Source organism: Coregonus lavaretus, assembly GCF_964263955.1.
Source record: "Coregonus lavaretus genome assembly, chromosome: 23".
Classification (NCBI taxonomy): domain Eukaryota; kingdom Metazoa; phylum Chordata; class Actinopteri; order Salmoniformes; family Salmonidae; genus Coregonus; species Coregonus lavaretus.
Genome location: NC_140010.1, coordinates 45,937,205 through 45,952,137, shown reverse-complemented (window position 1 = coordinate 45,952,137; position 14,933 = coordinate 45,937,205). Strand labels below are relative to the sequence as shown.

The window sequence follows — 14,933 nt, the reverse complement described above, 5'->3', positions numbered from 1 at the left end:
AAGATGCTGGAGGAAACAGGTTCAGAAATATCTATATCCACAGTAAAACCAGTCCTATATTGACATAACCTGAAAGGCCGCTCAGCAAGGAAGAAGCCACTGCTCCAAAACCGCCATAAAAAAGCCAGACTACGGTTTGCAACTGCACATGGGGACAAAGATCGTACTTTTTGGAGAAATGTCCTTTGGTCTGATGAATTTTTTAAAAACTGTTTGACCATAGTGACCATCGTTATGTTTGGAGGAAAAATGGGGTGGCTTGCAAGCCGAAGAACAACATCCCAACCGTGAAGCATGGGGGTGGCAGCATCATGCTGTGGGGGTGCTTTGCTGCAGGAGGGACTGGTGCACTTCACAAAATAGATGGCATCATTAGGAAGTAAAATTATGTTGATATATTGTAGCAACATCTCAATACATCAATCAGGAAGTTAAAGCTTGGTCGCTAATGGGTCTTCCAAATGGACAATAAACCCAAGCATGATTCCAAAGTTGTGGCAAAATGGCTTAAGGACAACAAAGTCAGGTATTGGAGTGGCCATCACAAAGCCCTAACCTCAATCCTATAGAAAATGTGTGGGCAGAACTGGTAAAAGCGTTTGCGAGCAAGGAGGCCTACGAACCTGACTCAGTTACACCAGCTCTGTCAGGAGGAATGGGCCAAAATTCACCCAATTTATAGTGGGAAGCTTGTGGAAGGCTACCCGAAACGTTTGACCCAAGTTAAACAATTGCGATGAAAGAAATTAAAGCTGAAATAAATCATTCTCTCAACTATTATTCTGACATTTCACATTCTTAAAATAAAGTGGTGATCCTATCTGACCTAAGACAGGGAATTTTTACTAGGATTAAATGTCAGGAATTGTGAAAAACTGAGTTGAAATATATTTGGCTAAGGTGTATGTAAACTTTCGACTTCAACTGTACGTGAGAATGCTATTCATTGACTACAGCTCAGCATTCAACAACATAGTGCCCTCAAAACTCATCAGTAAGCCAAGGACCCTGGGACTAAACACCTCCCTCTGGAACTACATCCTGGACTTTCTGACGGGCCGCCCCCAGGTGGTAAGGGTAGGTTACAACACATCTGCCACGCTCATCCTCATCACGGGGGCCCCTCAGGGGTGCGTGCTCAGTCCCCTCCTGTACTCCCTGTTCACCCATGACTGCATGGCCAGGCACGACTCCAACACCATTATTAAGTTTTCCGACGACACAACAGGGGTAGGCCTGATCACCGACAACGATGAGACAGCCTATAGGGAGGAGGTCAGAGTCCTGGCCGTGTGGTGCCAGGATAACAACCTCTCCCTCAACGTGATCAAGACAAAGGAGATGATTGTGGACTACAGGAAAAAAAAGAGCACTGGGCACATCACCAACAAACTATCATGGTCCAAACACATCAAGACAGTCGTGAAGAGGGCACGACAAAGCCTATTCCCCCTCAGGAGACTGAAAAGATTTGGCATGGGTCCTCAGATCCTCTAAATGTTCTACAGCTGCACCATCAAGAGCACATGTGTCAAACTCATTCCACGGAGGGCCTAGTGGCTGCGGGTTTTCACTCCTCCCTTGTCCTTGATTGATGAATTAAGGTCACTAATTAGTAAGGAACTCCCCACACCTGGTTGTCTAGGGCTTAATTGAAAGGAAAAACCAAAAACCTGCAGACACTAGGCCCTCCATGGAATGAGTTTGACACCCCTGATCAAGAGCATCCTGAATGGTTGCATCACCGCCTGGTATGGCAACTGCTCGGCGTCCGACCGCAAGGCACTACAGAGGGCAATGCGTACGGCCCAGCTTCTACCCCCAAGCCATAAGACTCATGAACAGCTAGCTAATCATGGCTACCCGGACTATTTGCATTGTCCCCCCCACCCCTCTTTTACGCTGCAGCTACTCTGTTTATTATCTATGCATAGTCACTTTAACTCTACCCGCATGTACATATTACCTAAATTACCTCCACTAACAGGTGCCCCCGCACATTGACTCTGTACCGGTACCCCCTGTATATAGCCACCCTACTGTTATTTTATTTTACTGCTGCTCTTTAATTATTTGCTATTCGGCGCGTTGTGGCAAATAAAATGTGATTTGATTTGATTTCTATGGCTTGACATAAGGTAATTGACCCCAGAATCATAAAGATATATTTTTCTAACCACTAACCTGTCGATAAAAGCTTTTGCGAGAAGATGATCCATCAAGTCAATTGATTAAGGCATAATTTGAATATCATATATCATTTTCAAACATTCAGTCACTTGTTGATATTTTGCTAACATTATAAAAGGAATATGAACTAGAGTAGACAATGGCCTGTGCTTACATTTTTATTTTATTTTATTCCAGGTCATCAGTTCACACTGTAACTTCTCCTAGGCTAACACCCAATACCAACTAGCATGATACTTGAAACCTATGCTGTCATTTAGTCAATAGATGGGTTAAGAAAATGACATATGTTTGGAACCTGAAACATTAAACACATCTCTACAACCGAAAAACATTCCTGAGTCCTTTTTTAAACTTATATCGCTCAAAACCACTTTTTGTTGATAACTCCGCAAAACATGTTCTGATTTGGATTTATTTTTGCAAGGAGGTCGTCCTCCACATTAGGAACGTGCTGACTTCACTACGTCATTTTAGCTTCTGTTTTATCTGAGAAAATGTGTATTCACCCCCTTGGCATTTTTCCTATTTTGTTGCCTTACAACCTGGAATTAAAATGGATTCTTTGGGGGTTTGTATCATTTGATTTAGACAACATGCCTACCACTTTGAAGATGCAAAATCTTTTAGTTTGTGGAACAAACAAGAAATAAACTTGAGCGTGCATAACTATTCACCCCCCCAAAGTCAATACTTTGTAGAGCCACCTTTTGCAGCAATTACAGCTGCAAGTCTCTTGGGGTATGTCTCTATAAGCTTGGCACATCTAGCCACTGGGATTTTTGCCCATTCTTCAAGGCAAAACTGCTGAAGCTCCTTCAAGTAGGATGGGTTCCGCTGGTGTGCAGCAATCTTTAAGTCATACCACAGATTCTCAATTGGATTGAGGTCTGGGCTTTGACTAGGCCATTCCAAGACATTTAAATGTTTCTCCTTTAAACCACTTGAGTGTTGCTTTAGCAGTATGCTTAGGGTCATTGTCCTGCTGGAAGGTGAACCTCTGTCCCAGTCTCAAATCTCTGGAAGACTGAAACAGGTTGCCCTCAAGAATTTCCCTGTATTTAGCGCCATCCATCATTCCTTCAATTCTGACCAGTTTCCCAGTCCCTGCCGATGAAAAACATCCCCACAGCATGATGCTGTGTTCTTGGGGTGATGAGAGGTGTTGGGTTTTCGCCAGACATAGCGTTTTCCTTGATGGCCAAACAGCAACATTTTAGTCTTATCTGACCAGAGTACCTTCTTCCATATGTTTGGGGAGTCTCCCACATGCCTTTTGGTGAACACCAAACGTGTTTGCTTATTTTTTTCTTTAAGCAATGGCTTTTTTCTGGGCACTCTTCCGTAAAGCCCAGCTCTGTGGAGTGTACTGCTTAAAGTGGTCCTATGGACAGATACTCCAATCTCCGCTGTGGAGCTTTGCAGCTCCTTCAGGGTTATCTTTGGTCTCTTTGTTGCCTCTCTGATTAATGCCCTCCTTGCCTGGTCCGTGAGTTTTGGTGGGCGGCCCTCTCTTGGCAGGTTTGTTGTGGTGCCATATTCTTTCCATTTTTTAATAATGGATTTAATGGTGCTCCGTGGGATGTTCAAAGTTTCTGATATTTTTTTATAACCAACCCTGATCTGTACTTCTACACAACTTTGTCCCTGACCTGTTTGGAGAGCACCTTGGTCTTCATGGTGCTGCTTGCTTGGTGGTGCCCCTTGCTTAGTGGTGTTGCAGACTCTGGGGTCTTTCAGAACAGGTGAATATATACTGAGATCATGTGACAGATCATGTGACACTTAGATTGCACACAGGTGGACTTTATTTAACTAATTATGTGACTTCTGAAGGTAATTGGTTGCACCAGATCTTATTTAGGGGCTTCATAGCAAAGGGGGTGAATACATATGCACAAACCATTTTTCTGATATTTCTTTTTTTGAATTTTTTGAAACAAGTAATTTTTTTCATTTCACTTCACCAATTTCGACTATTTTGTGTATGTCCGTTACATGAAATCCAAATGAAAATCCATATAAATTACAGGTTCTAATGCAACAAAATAGGAATAAGGGGGGGGGGGTGAATACTTTTGCAAGGCACTGTACTTTCACCCCATGTTACTTTCGTCCCGGCTCTCCCCTACGAAGCAGTTTAGGATGAGTTTTTTTCAAACACAAAGCTACTGCACTAGCTAGGTTATCTTCTGTTCTGTATTGTGGTTTTTGAGTCCTTTCTTTGATTTTGATTTACAGGTGTCCTTATAAAGTAATGTTAACCATTTCACATGTTCTGATTGGATGAAGTTAATTATTAACTTTCCTCACAATTTATCTGGTTCTAATTTGAGGAGTTAATTCACTTCATCCAGTTTGTATGGTATTTATGGTACCTTTTTACTTGGTCAAAAGACCAGCTGCACCTAACCCACTTTGGACGCTGTCTCACAGGAGGAATTAAGTTCCCTCTGGGAAAAATTAAGTAATTCAGTTTTGTTCTACAGGATTATGAAGTTCCTCTTGAACAAGAAGAAGTTTAAGGAGACTTTGAGGCCTTATGATGTCAAGGACGTGATTGAGCAGTACTCTGCCGGCCACCTAGACATGCTCTGTAGAATCAAATACCTCCAGACAAGGTAAGCAGAGTTGGGGTTACATTTTTGAGTTGACTGAAATGAACCGAGTTGACACTGAACAGCACAGTGAATTGTATTACCCAAAGCATTTGATTTACTGTGCTTAGTGAAAGTCTACACACCCCTTTACATTCTTCACAGTTTGCTGTTTTAAATTGAAATCTAAAAAGCGATTACATTTGAAGTAATCGAATGTTAATCCCAAAGACACACCAGAATAGCTTTCCAAGAGGTGTTGAGCGTTCCTGAATTGTCCAGTCTCAGTCCTGACTTAAATCTGCTTTAAAATGAGAAACAAGATTTGAATATTGCTGTCCATCAATGACTCCCAACCAAATTTACTGAGCTTGAGACATTTTGACAAAAACAATGAGTTGTTCAAAGTTGGTAGAATCTTATTCAAAGTGATTTACATGTTTAAAATGTCCATGAGATCCAAGGTGTCAAAAATTTACATGTTTTAAGTAAACAAGGCACCAATTCAGTGCACGCTGTGTAATTGTAAGATGCTGTGATATGTTTGGCTTCAATTCCATTTGAATCCAGACAAAATAGGAAATTAATAAAAATAATTTCACAAATCCTCACCAAAATGAATAGACAATATTTAGAATTCAAGAACTGTATTTCAATTAATTATCTGGCCTGTATCCCAAAGGCAAGGCCTCCCATCCTGAAACGTATACAGTACCAGTCAAAGGTTTGGACACACCTACTCATTCAAGGGTTTTTCTTTATTTTTTATATTTTTTACATTGTAGAATAATAGTGAAGACATCAAAACTATGAAATAACACATATGGAATCATGTAGTAACCAAAAAAGTGTTAAACAAATATTTTATATTTGAGGTTCTTCAAATAGCCACCCTTTGCCTTGATGACAGCTTTGCACACTCTTGGCATTCTCTCAACCAGCTTCACCTGGAATGCTTTTCCAACAGTCTTGAAGGAGTTCCCACATATGCTGAACACTTTTTGGCTGCTTTTCCTTCACTCTTCCGTCCGACTCAATTGGGTTGAGGTCGGGGGATTGTGGAGGCCAGGTCATCTGATGCAGCACACCATCACTCTCCTTCTTGGTAAAATGGCCCTTACATAACCTGGAGGTGTGTTGGATCATTGTCCTGATGAAAACAAATTAAAGTCCCACTAAGCCCAAACCAGATGGGATGGCGTATCACTGCAGAATGCTGTGGTAGCCATGCTGGTTAAGGGTGCCTTGAATTCTAAATAAATCACAGACAGTGTCACCAGAAAGTACCCCTACACCATAACACCTCCTTCTCCATGCTTTACAGTGGGAAATACACATGCAGAGATCATTTGTTCACCCGCACCGCATCTCACAAAGACACAGCGGTTGGAACCAAAAATCTCCATTTTGGATTCCAGACCAAAGGACACATTTCCACCGGTCTACTGTCCATTGCTCGTGTTTCTTGGCCCAAGCAGGGCTCTTCTTCTTATTGGTGTCCTTTAGTAGTGGTTTCTTTGCAGCAATTCGACCATGAAGGCCTGATTCACACAGTCCCCTCTGAACAGTTGATGTTGAGATGTGTCTGTGACTTGAACTATGTTAAGCATTTATTTGGGCTGCAATATCTGAGGCTGGTAACTCTAATGAACTTATCCTCTGCAGCAGAGGTAACTCTGGGTCTTCCATTCCTGTGGCGGTCTTCATGAGAGCCAGTTTCATCATAGCGCTTGATGGTTTTTGTGACTGCACTTGAAGAAACTTTAAAAGTTCTTGAAATTTTCCGTATTGATTGACCTTCATGTCTTAAAGTAATGGTGGACTGTCGTTTCTCTTTGCTTATTTGAGCTGTTCTTGCCATAATATGGACGTGGTCTTTTACCAAATAGGGCTAACTTCTGTGTACCCCACCTACCTTGTCACAACACAACTGATTGGCTCAAATGCATTAAGAAGGAAAGAAATTCCACAAATGAACTTTTAACAAGGCACACCTGTTAATTGAAATGCATTCCAGGTGACTACCTCATGAAGCTGGTTGAGAGAATGCCAAGAGTGTGCAAAATTTGTCAGGGCAAAGGGTGGCTATTTGAAGAATCTCAAATATATTTGTTTAACACTTTTTTGGTTACTACATGAATACATGTGTTATTTCATAGTTTTGATGTCTTCACTATTATCCTTCAATGTAGAAAATAATAAAAATAAAGAAAAACCCTTGAATGAGTAGGTGTGTCCAAACTTTTGACTGGTAGTGTACATCTGCTAAACTTTCCACCATGAACTTCTGTGTAAAAAATGGAAGTTTAACTAATCCTTTGGTTGCACTTAGCATTTGTGCAATTTATGCGGAGAACATTTGAGCCCTTGTGTGGTGACATGACTCTTTGTGTTGAAACCATATCACAATATCTGTTCATACTCATGTTATCTGTTCTTTTTTTTTTTCTTTTTTTCAGAATAGACATGATCCTTGCCCCTGGTGCCCCTCTGACCCCGAAACATAAGAAGAGCCAGAACAAACAGAACCCATTCTCCTTTCCAACTCAACAGTCACCAAGGTCTGACTGCAAAAGTCATTTTCCGTCAAAACATTAGCCCACCATCATACAATCTTGCATTGTTTATAATAATGCCACCCTCAACGATTTACCTAATGAAGATGTGTGGTGCTTGCATCTTGTACTGAATTGCTCTGATCAAACTGTATTCATCCCTAAATGTGTTGCAGGCATGAGTCCTATCTAGCCAAAGCATCCATGCCAGATGCTGACCAAGACCAAAGCATGATGGGTAGATTTGTCAGAGTGGAGAGACAGGTACAGTAATGTACAGAACATTTTCCATAATGCCTTATCAGTCCATGTTCAGTCCCTTTTCTCCAGGTGTGGTCCAAATTTGCGTTATATATATATATATATATATATATATATATATATATATATATATATATATAACCTTTATTTTACCAGGGAAGACATGTTGAGACCTATGACTTTTTTTCAAATGTGACCTGTACAATACAATACATTATACAGAAAATATGCATACACATTAAAATACAAAACACAGTCATGGGAAACACAAGTAAAACATCACAAATCACCTACAAAAACAGTTACATTCCTCCAAAAATATGTCCCCAATCAATACTCTAAACTGCCCGAACGGCACCAGAACATTGATTAAATGTATTTAGAATATTGCTCTAGCAATACAGTGCTTTAAGACTAAAAGCAGATTTACCTAGCTTGGTGGAGACCCTAGGAACCTCAAGAGTTAACCAATCCTGTGAACGGGTTAGGCAACTCAGGTGTCTATACTTCAACAGCAAAGTTAGATAAGACAGAAGTTTATGAAGTAGGGCCTTGTAAACAAAAAGGGTGTAATGTAGAGATATACGGGTCTTTAGCAAAGTCCAGCCAACCTTTTGATACAGGATGCAGTGATGGGTATCAAAACTGTCACCTGTAACAAAACGAAGGGCACTATTGTAGATGGCATCCAAAGGTTTAAGAGTAGTAGCAGCTGCACTTTGATAAATAATATCACCATAACCAAGAACACATAAAATGGTTGACTGAATAATCTGCTTCCTACTGCTTACAGAAGGCACGATCTGTTTCTGTAGAAAAAGCCAACTTTAAATCTTAGCTTCTTAACCAGCTCATCTATATGTTTTTTAAACGTCAAATCCATATCAATCCAAATGCCTAAGTATTTATATGCGGGAACACGTTCAATTGGTGAACCATCTAATGAGTGAACATGCAGTTCATCTGAAACATTCTTACGAGAGTTTTAAAAACAACATGTAAAGGGACAATACACTCCAAAATCAAAGTTTGTCATATGTTTTCAGACCTCAAAAGTGGTTCCAAATTAATGGAAAAGTGTGGTCACCCAGGAGAAGTTTGGAAATGTAGATTGTTGGGACACTGGGTTGCAGATAGGTAGGGAAATTGAGAGGCAGGTAGACAATAATCAATTTATACTGAACAAAAATATAAACGCAACATGCAAACATTTCTAAGACTTTACTGAGTTACAGTGCATATAAGGAAATCAGTCAATTGAAATAAATTCATTAGGCCCTAATCTATGTATTTTACATGGGTGGGCATAGGCCCACCCACTTGGGAGCCAGGTCCAGCCAATCAGAATTAGTTTTTCCCCACAAAAGGGCTTTATTACAGTCCAAAATACTCCTCAGTTTCATCAGCTGTCCGAGTGGCTTGTCTTAGACGATCCCGCAGGTGAAGAAGCCGGATGTGGAGGTCCTGGGCTGGCGTGGTTACACGTGGTCTGCGGTTGTGAGGCCGGTTGGACGTACTGCCAAATTCTCTAAAACAACGTTGGAGGTGGCTTATGGTAGAAAAATGAACATTACATTCTCTGGCAACAGCTCTGGTAGACATTCCTGCAGTCAGCATGCCAATTGTGCGCTCCCTCAAAACTTGAGACATCTGTGGCATTGTGTTGTGTGACAGAACTGCACATTTCAGTGGCCTTTTGTCTCCAGCACAAGGTGCAGCTGTGTAATGATCATGCTGTTTAAACAGCTTCTTGATATGCCACACCTGTCAGGTGGATGGACAAATGCTCATTAACAGGGATGTAAACAAATTTGTGCACACAGAGAGAAATAAGCTTTTTGTGCATATGGAACATTTCGGGGATCTTTTTTTTCTGCTCATGAAACATGGGACCAACACTTTACATGTTGCGTTTACTGTATATTTTAGTTCAGTATACATGTATTGTTTTTCAGTATATTTGTTATACACAAAAAAAGGTGCTAAGTAGAACCATATAGGGTTCTTGGGTTTGTTCCCAGAGGGCAACCCTTTTTGGTGCTTGTTAGAACCCTTTGCAGAGGGTTCTTCAAATAATCCTCTGTAAATTGTTCTACCTAGAACCCTCTATGAAGGGTTCTACCAATAACCCTTTTATCATCTAAAGGTTCTTCCTAGAACCCTCCATGTAGGGTTCCAACAGCCTTATTAGCCTTTACAATTAAACTAATTATGACAATATATAACATATCATTTGAGGGCCTTGTTATACCCTAACACAGTGGTGTAAGGAAACTCCTGGTTTACAGGCCACATTAGGCCTGCATGCCACATTATGCTGGCTTGCAAAGTGATGTGTAATTCCTATTGGAATCCAGCCAGAGTGAGTATATCATAAAATTGGATATTTTAAATCACCCGTAACCTGCATTCAGAATGACTGCATGTGTAGGGAGGATTGAGTAATAAGAATACCTAAATCATCTAAACTGGAAGAACCATCTCAGTAACGGGTGCAATAAGTCCAACTACTAAGAGATTGGATTAGTTAGTCTTTTTCTTTTGTAGCATAAGATTAATCAACCACTCAATGTACAGATTTTGAAACAAACAATTCTGAAAATCAACCTACAGTAGAGCAATACGATAATGATGGGTGATGGTTTGACTGTTTTACCCTACACAGAGTAAAAATGACACAATCACACTCAACTCTGGCTATTAAAGACATGCTCTAGAACTTTGGCGATTAGTAAGTATTTTTTCAACCTCACGATTTTGGCTGGATTTGTCAATGTGTAGTTCATACATGCATAATCTACCTCAATTAGCCACGAAATCCCTAGTTTAAAACCGATGGTTTACTGGAAGTTGTGCAGCACCATTTTCCCTACATTTTCCCCCCACGTGGGCCAGCCTCGTAGCAATTCGAGTTCCAGCCAATGAGGTTCAGCCCCTCGCCATTTGAGTGACAGCTAGCAAGATGCACACACAGCAGAGCGAGACAGAGAGAGCAATGACACATATGTGAAGTAGTACGCAATTTTCGGGGACCACTTTTTAAACATATCAGATTACTCAAACTCCTGATGCTCAGGCACTAATGCTCAGGTACTATTTAAAAGAGAAACATACAATAAAAAAGCTTATTCAGAAGGGTTCTATGTAGAATCCTTCTTGCCATACAAAGAATCATCAAAGAAACCTTTCTTCCAAAAAATTGTTCTTAGAATGAAAAAGGTTTGAGGTAGAACCCTTTGCCTTTCAAGGAACCCTCGTCTCCCAGAAAGGGGTCTTCAGATTAAAATGGTTCTTCGTAGAACCCTATCCCTCAGCAAAGAACCCTTTTAGAACCCTTTTTTCTAAGAGTGTAGAATTGTAGTAGTTACAGTATGTAGGTGAGTAACTGTTGTGTGGTCTCAGGTGGAGGACATGGAGAAGAAGCTGGACTTCCTGGTGGACATGCACATCCAGCACACTGAGCACCTTCAGGTGGACTCGGCCGGCGCCGCCCACATGACCATGGAGCCCCTTGACCCTGTGACAGGCAACACCTTGTGCGGCTCTGACGGCAAGGAGGGCTGTGGTTACACCGAGATCCGCCGGGTCTTCTTCAACTACACAGAGACATGCCCCAAAATGTCCTACCAGGTGCCTGTGAGCAAGGTGACGCCTTACTACAGCTTCCGCAGGGAGCCCAGTGCTGCAGCTGGAGGGGCGGGAGGAGTTGGGGGACTGGGGCTGCCTGGGGGTGGCTACATCCCCCCTGACCATCAACTCCCACCTGGCCACCACCCAGCCCCGATCCCTACCTACACAGAGCGGCCAACCGTACTCCCCATCAGCTCCCTCCTGGACACCCAGGTGGCTGGACGGGATGGAGGGCATGGGCCCCACAGTCCCTACACGGAGCACCTCACGCTGGGGCTGGGCAGGACCATGGGGCAGAGGGCGGCGACGGACACGTCGCCGCTATCCATGCTCTCTGTGAACCACGAGGAGCTGGAGCGCTCACTCAGCGGGTTCAGTATATCGGGGGAGCGCGAGGATAGGGAGGACCCCATGCTGGGGGCATCAGGGGGGTCGGGAGGGTTGCAGGACAGGCGTTACCTGGCAGAGGGGGAGACGGACACAGACACGGAACCCTTCACGCCCAGCGGGGGTGGGGGGCAACTCCCCATGTCATCCACGGGAGAGGGCTTCCCTGATTCTGTATGGAACACACCCCCCTGAGTCGCACCTCGCTTTTCTTCCTTAATCTTACACCTCCCCACCAACCTTATTTAGTTTGAGTCAAATCGACAACCTTAAGCCCCTAAACCCATGCCTCTAAAAGCCAGTTGTCTTTTGGGTTAAACGGAACTCAACGCAGTGTAAGTTCAATCGGCACATGTCAATTATTTTGGGTGAAATCCATGTCTCTACACACAAGTCAGTTTGGATCGACTTTATCCCCATAGACCCCAATTCAATTCGGATTTAATTGACACTGAAACCTGACTCAATTTGGTTTACACCCTACACTCAATGTGTGACCCAATGGCCCAGAGAAAGCCAAGGTCTCAAGACTGCGTACACACACGAAAATAAAAGACACCGTTTGTATAGTAAACACTTTGTCAAGTACAGCGCACTCATCACAACATACATTCACAACATACATAACGCTAAGATGAAAAAAAGATATAGCATTAATATAAATATATACGCCCAAACCTTTATCGCTGCAAAGCAAACCGCACTGCATGTACCGCATGCAATTTTTTGTCGGAGACACTGCAATGTTCAGGTTTCAGGAAAAAGAAAACAATTTTGAATGGGTACTTATAAATACTGTCATTTTTTGTAATACTTATTTTTTATATATAAATACATTGTATTTTTTTTGCATGGTTTGCATGATGATGCACCATTTACAGACAGTTGACCTGGATATTTTTAACTAAAAGTCTCCTGCCTCATTCTTTAATACAGTACATGTGTTGCTTATTAATGTATGTGTGAGTTGGGGAAAGAATGACAAGCCAGAGAGAAAAGACAACTTCCACTTCCTTTTTGTCAATAGACAATATAGGGGTGTTTACAAAGGGATGTCCCTTCTTTCATGCTGTGCGGTTTTTGAAAGGTTGTTTTAGTTCCTATCAGAAATACATTCATACATAAAATCATAGTCATTAATTCACTATTATCCTTAAATGAGAGAACTCTTCCTCTTCATTGACACACCACATATTTATTTGGCATACAGTAGTTCTTGCATCTAAAAACAAAACTTCAGGACAACTCAAGTAAGTTCTATGATGAGGCATGGTAAGAACCAATTCTTGCATGATAAGTTACAGATCAGTTGGCGGATATGGTTAACTGTCACAAGCTGACATCAGGCTTAAAGTGAATTTGCACAAGCCACTTCTAGATTAGAATAAACAGTTATCTAGCAAGATTGCATCACAAATTCTGATTCCATAATTTTAAAAAATACATATTGTATGTACTTAGACTTATAACAAATGACTATATAAATAGTACAATATCTGAAAACAGCTAGAATAATACCATAATATGACATATGTCTATGTCATAAATATATAATCTACATAGTATGTAAAATCAGAAAACAGTGACAATATCATTACATTTTCACAGAATGTAATGACAAGTGTAGCATGATGTAGGTCAACTTCAACGATAAGTGAAAAAATTGTGTAATGTCTTATTTTATTACTGAGAGCAGATTGGCAAATAAATCACAGTGATGTTAATCATTTGAAGAAATATGAACAAAAGTGAAATATTTATTCCCCCCTCACTAATGTAACATTGAAGTTATAGTGTTTTTCCAAAATGGTTTATTTTCTTTTTGGTTTAATTGGACAATTGAGCAAATAGTCAGGGATGTTTCTTTATAGTTGTCAGTCCAGCGAGCAAAACTGTTTGCAATTACGTCATTATGCTGTCTTTTATGACGGCATGGTCTGAGGAAGATTTGCTAACGTCTTTTTAACAACCAGAAAAGTGTAATCTGACCAAATAACAACAATTTATTGGAATGAAACAAAATGCCTTTATCTGGTTGTAATCTGGATATATGACATCTTCTCAACCAGAAATACAGCATCCAGACAAAGTGAAGTCTTTAAGACTTAATTAGCCAAATTTTTGACTCAAAGGTTAAATCTATCTACATGTTTATATTTTACAATACAGATTGTAAAATAGAGATATCTATGTAACATGTTTGTATTTGCGGTGAAAGGTGACAGCGCTAGAGCGGTGTTTGTCAGACCATGAGACATCCCGAATATCAGTCTTCTCACAAAATCATCTGTAGCGTCCAAACGATTATGGAAAGACGAGACTCTCACGAACACGATGGTGTTTTCCGTTTTGCTCTACAACCCCAACAAGCGTCTTGGGACTCGTCTGAAGTCGGTACAGCCGATCTACCAACTTCTGTCTGTAGCGTCCACAGTTTGGGCTACACACTAATATGACCCCTCTGTGTAAAGGTGAGACTCTCACGAACATCTCGGTTGTTTTGCTCTAGGACGCCCACAGGCCTCATAAGACTCGTTTGAAGGTCCCCCGGTACCAGTTGAAAAAATGAATGGAAGTATATATGAAGACTGTTTAGTGACAAGAATAAGGGGTTAAATAAATGTAAAAAAAAAAAATCTCTCATATATGATACACTTCAGAACAAACTTCCTTTAGAGAATTTTTTTGGGGACTCTCTGTTGTTCCATATAGTGAATCTGTTATTCAATGCGTTTGTATGGGCTAATAGCAGTAAAGCCAAATAAAATATTATCAAATAATTGTTGTATATATATTTGTTATACTTCAAGGGGTCTTAAAATTCTAAATCAAATAGCAAAATGATCCTAGGTATGACCTTTTTAAAACAATTCCATATAGCTTAGTAGTACCCCCTCCCCCCCGGCTTAGACTTATGGGTTAATAGCTAAATCAGTTTGGAACTAACTATTAACGTATGTGTAGATTTAGCATGGATAGTCAAAAGTAATTGTCTGCCGTTACCAGAGAGGTGAATAGCTCAATTGATTATGACAGTCTTACATTGTAAAATATGACAAAACTCACATTGAAAGCAAAGTAAAAGAAAACGGTTTGAAGTCGACTTTTGAAGGTCATATAACCATAGAGACTAAACAAAGATATCCCCATGTACACTAGAGCCGCGTCTTTCTTGTGCCTCTTACAGCTTGTTTCTAGCCTAAAGCATTGCAGAGTTATGCATCCTATACATGTATATAATCCGTCTTTGGGGGGGCATTTGGACGTGAGCTAGCTAACATTTACATTTTAGTCATTTAGCAGACGCTCTTAT

At 40.9% G+C, this 14,933-nt stretch overlaps 1 protein-coding gene across 1 annotated transcript in view; it reads left to right on the top strand.

Annotated features, from left to right (window-relative positions):
* Window positions 1-11,942, top strand: part of kcnq3 (potassium voltage-gated channel, KQT-like subfamily, member 3) — a gene marked incomplete at its 5' end in the record, with an annotated part of 182,856 nt that extends 170,914 nt beyond the window's left edge. Inside the window, 4 exons of the mRNA XM_084139317.1 lie at window positions 4,680-4,811; window positions 7,247-7,348; window positions 7,519-7,606; window positions 11,006-11,942. Of these exons, the coding sequence (XP_083995443.1) occupies window positions 4,680-4,811; window positions 7,247-7,348; window positions 7,519-7,606; window positions 11,006-11,815 (1,132 nt within the window). The 3' untranslated portion in view covers window positions 11,816-11,942. The remainder of the gene's footprint in view (window positions 1-4,679; window positions 4,812-7,246; window positions 7,349-7,518; window positions 7,607-11,005) is intronic.
* Between the last annotated feature and the right edge of the window lie 2,991 nt (window positions 11,943-14,933).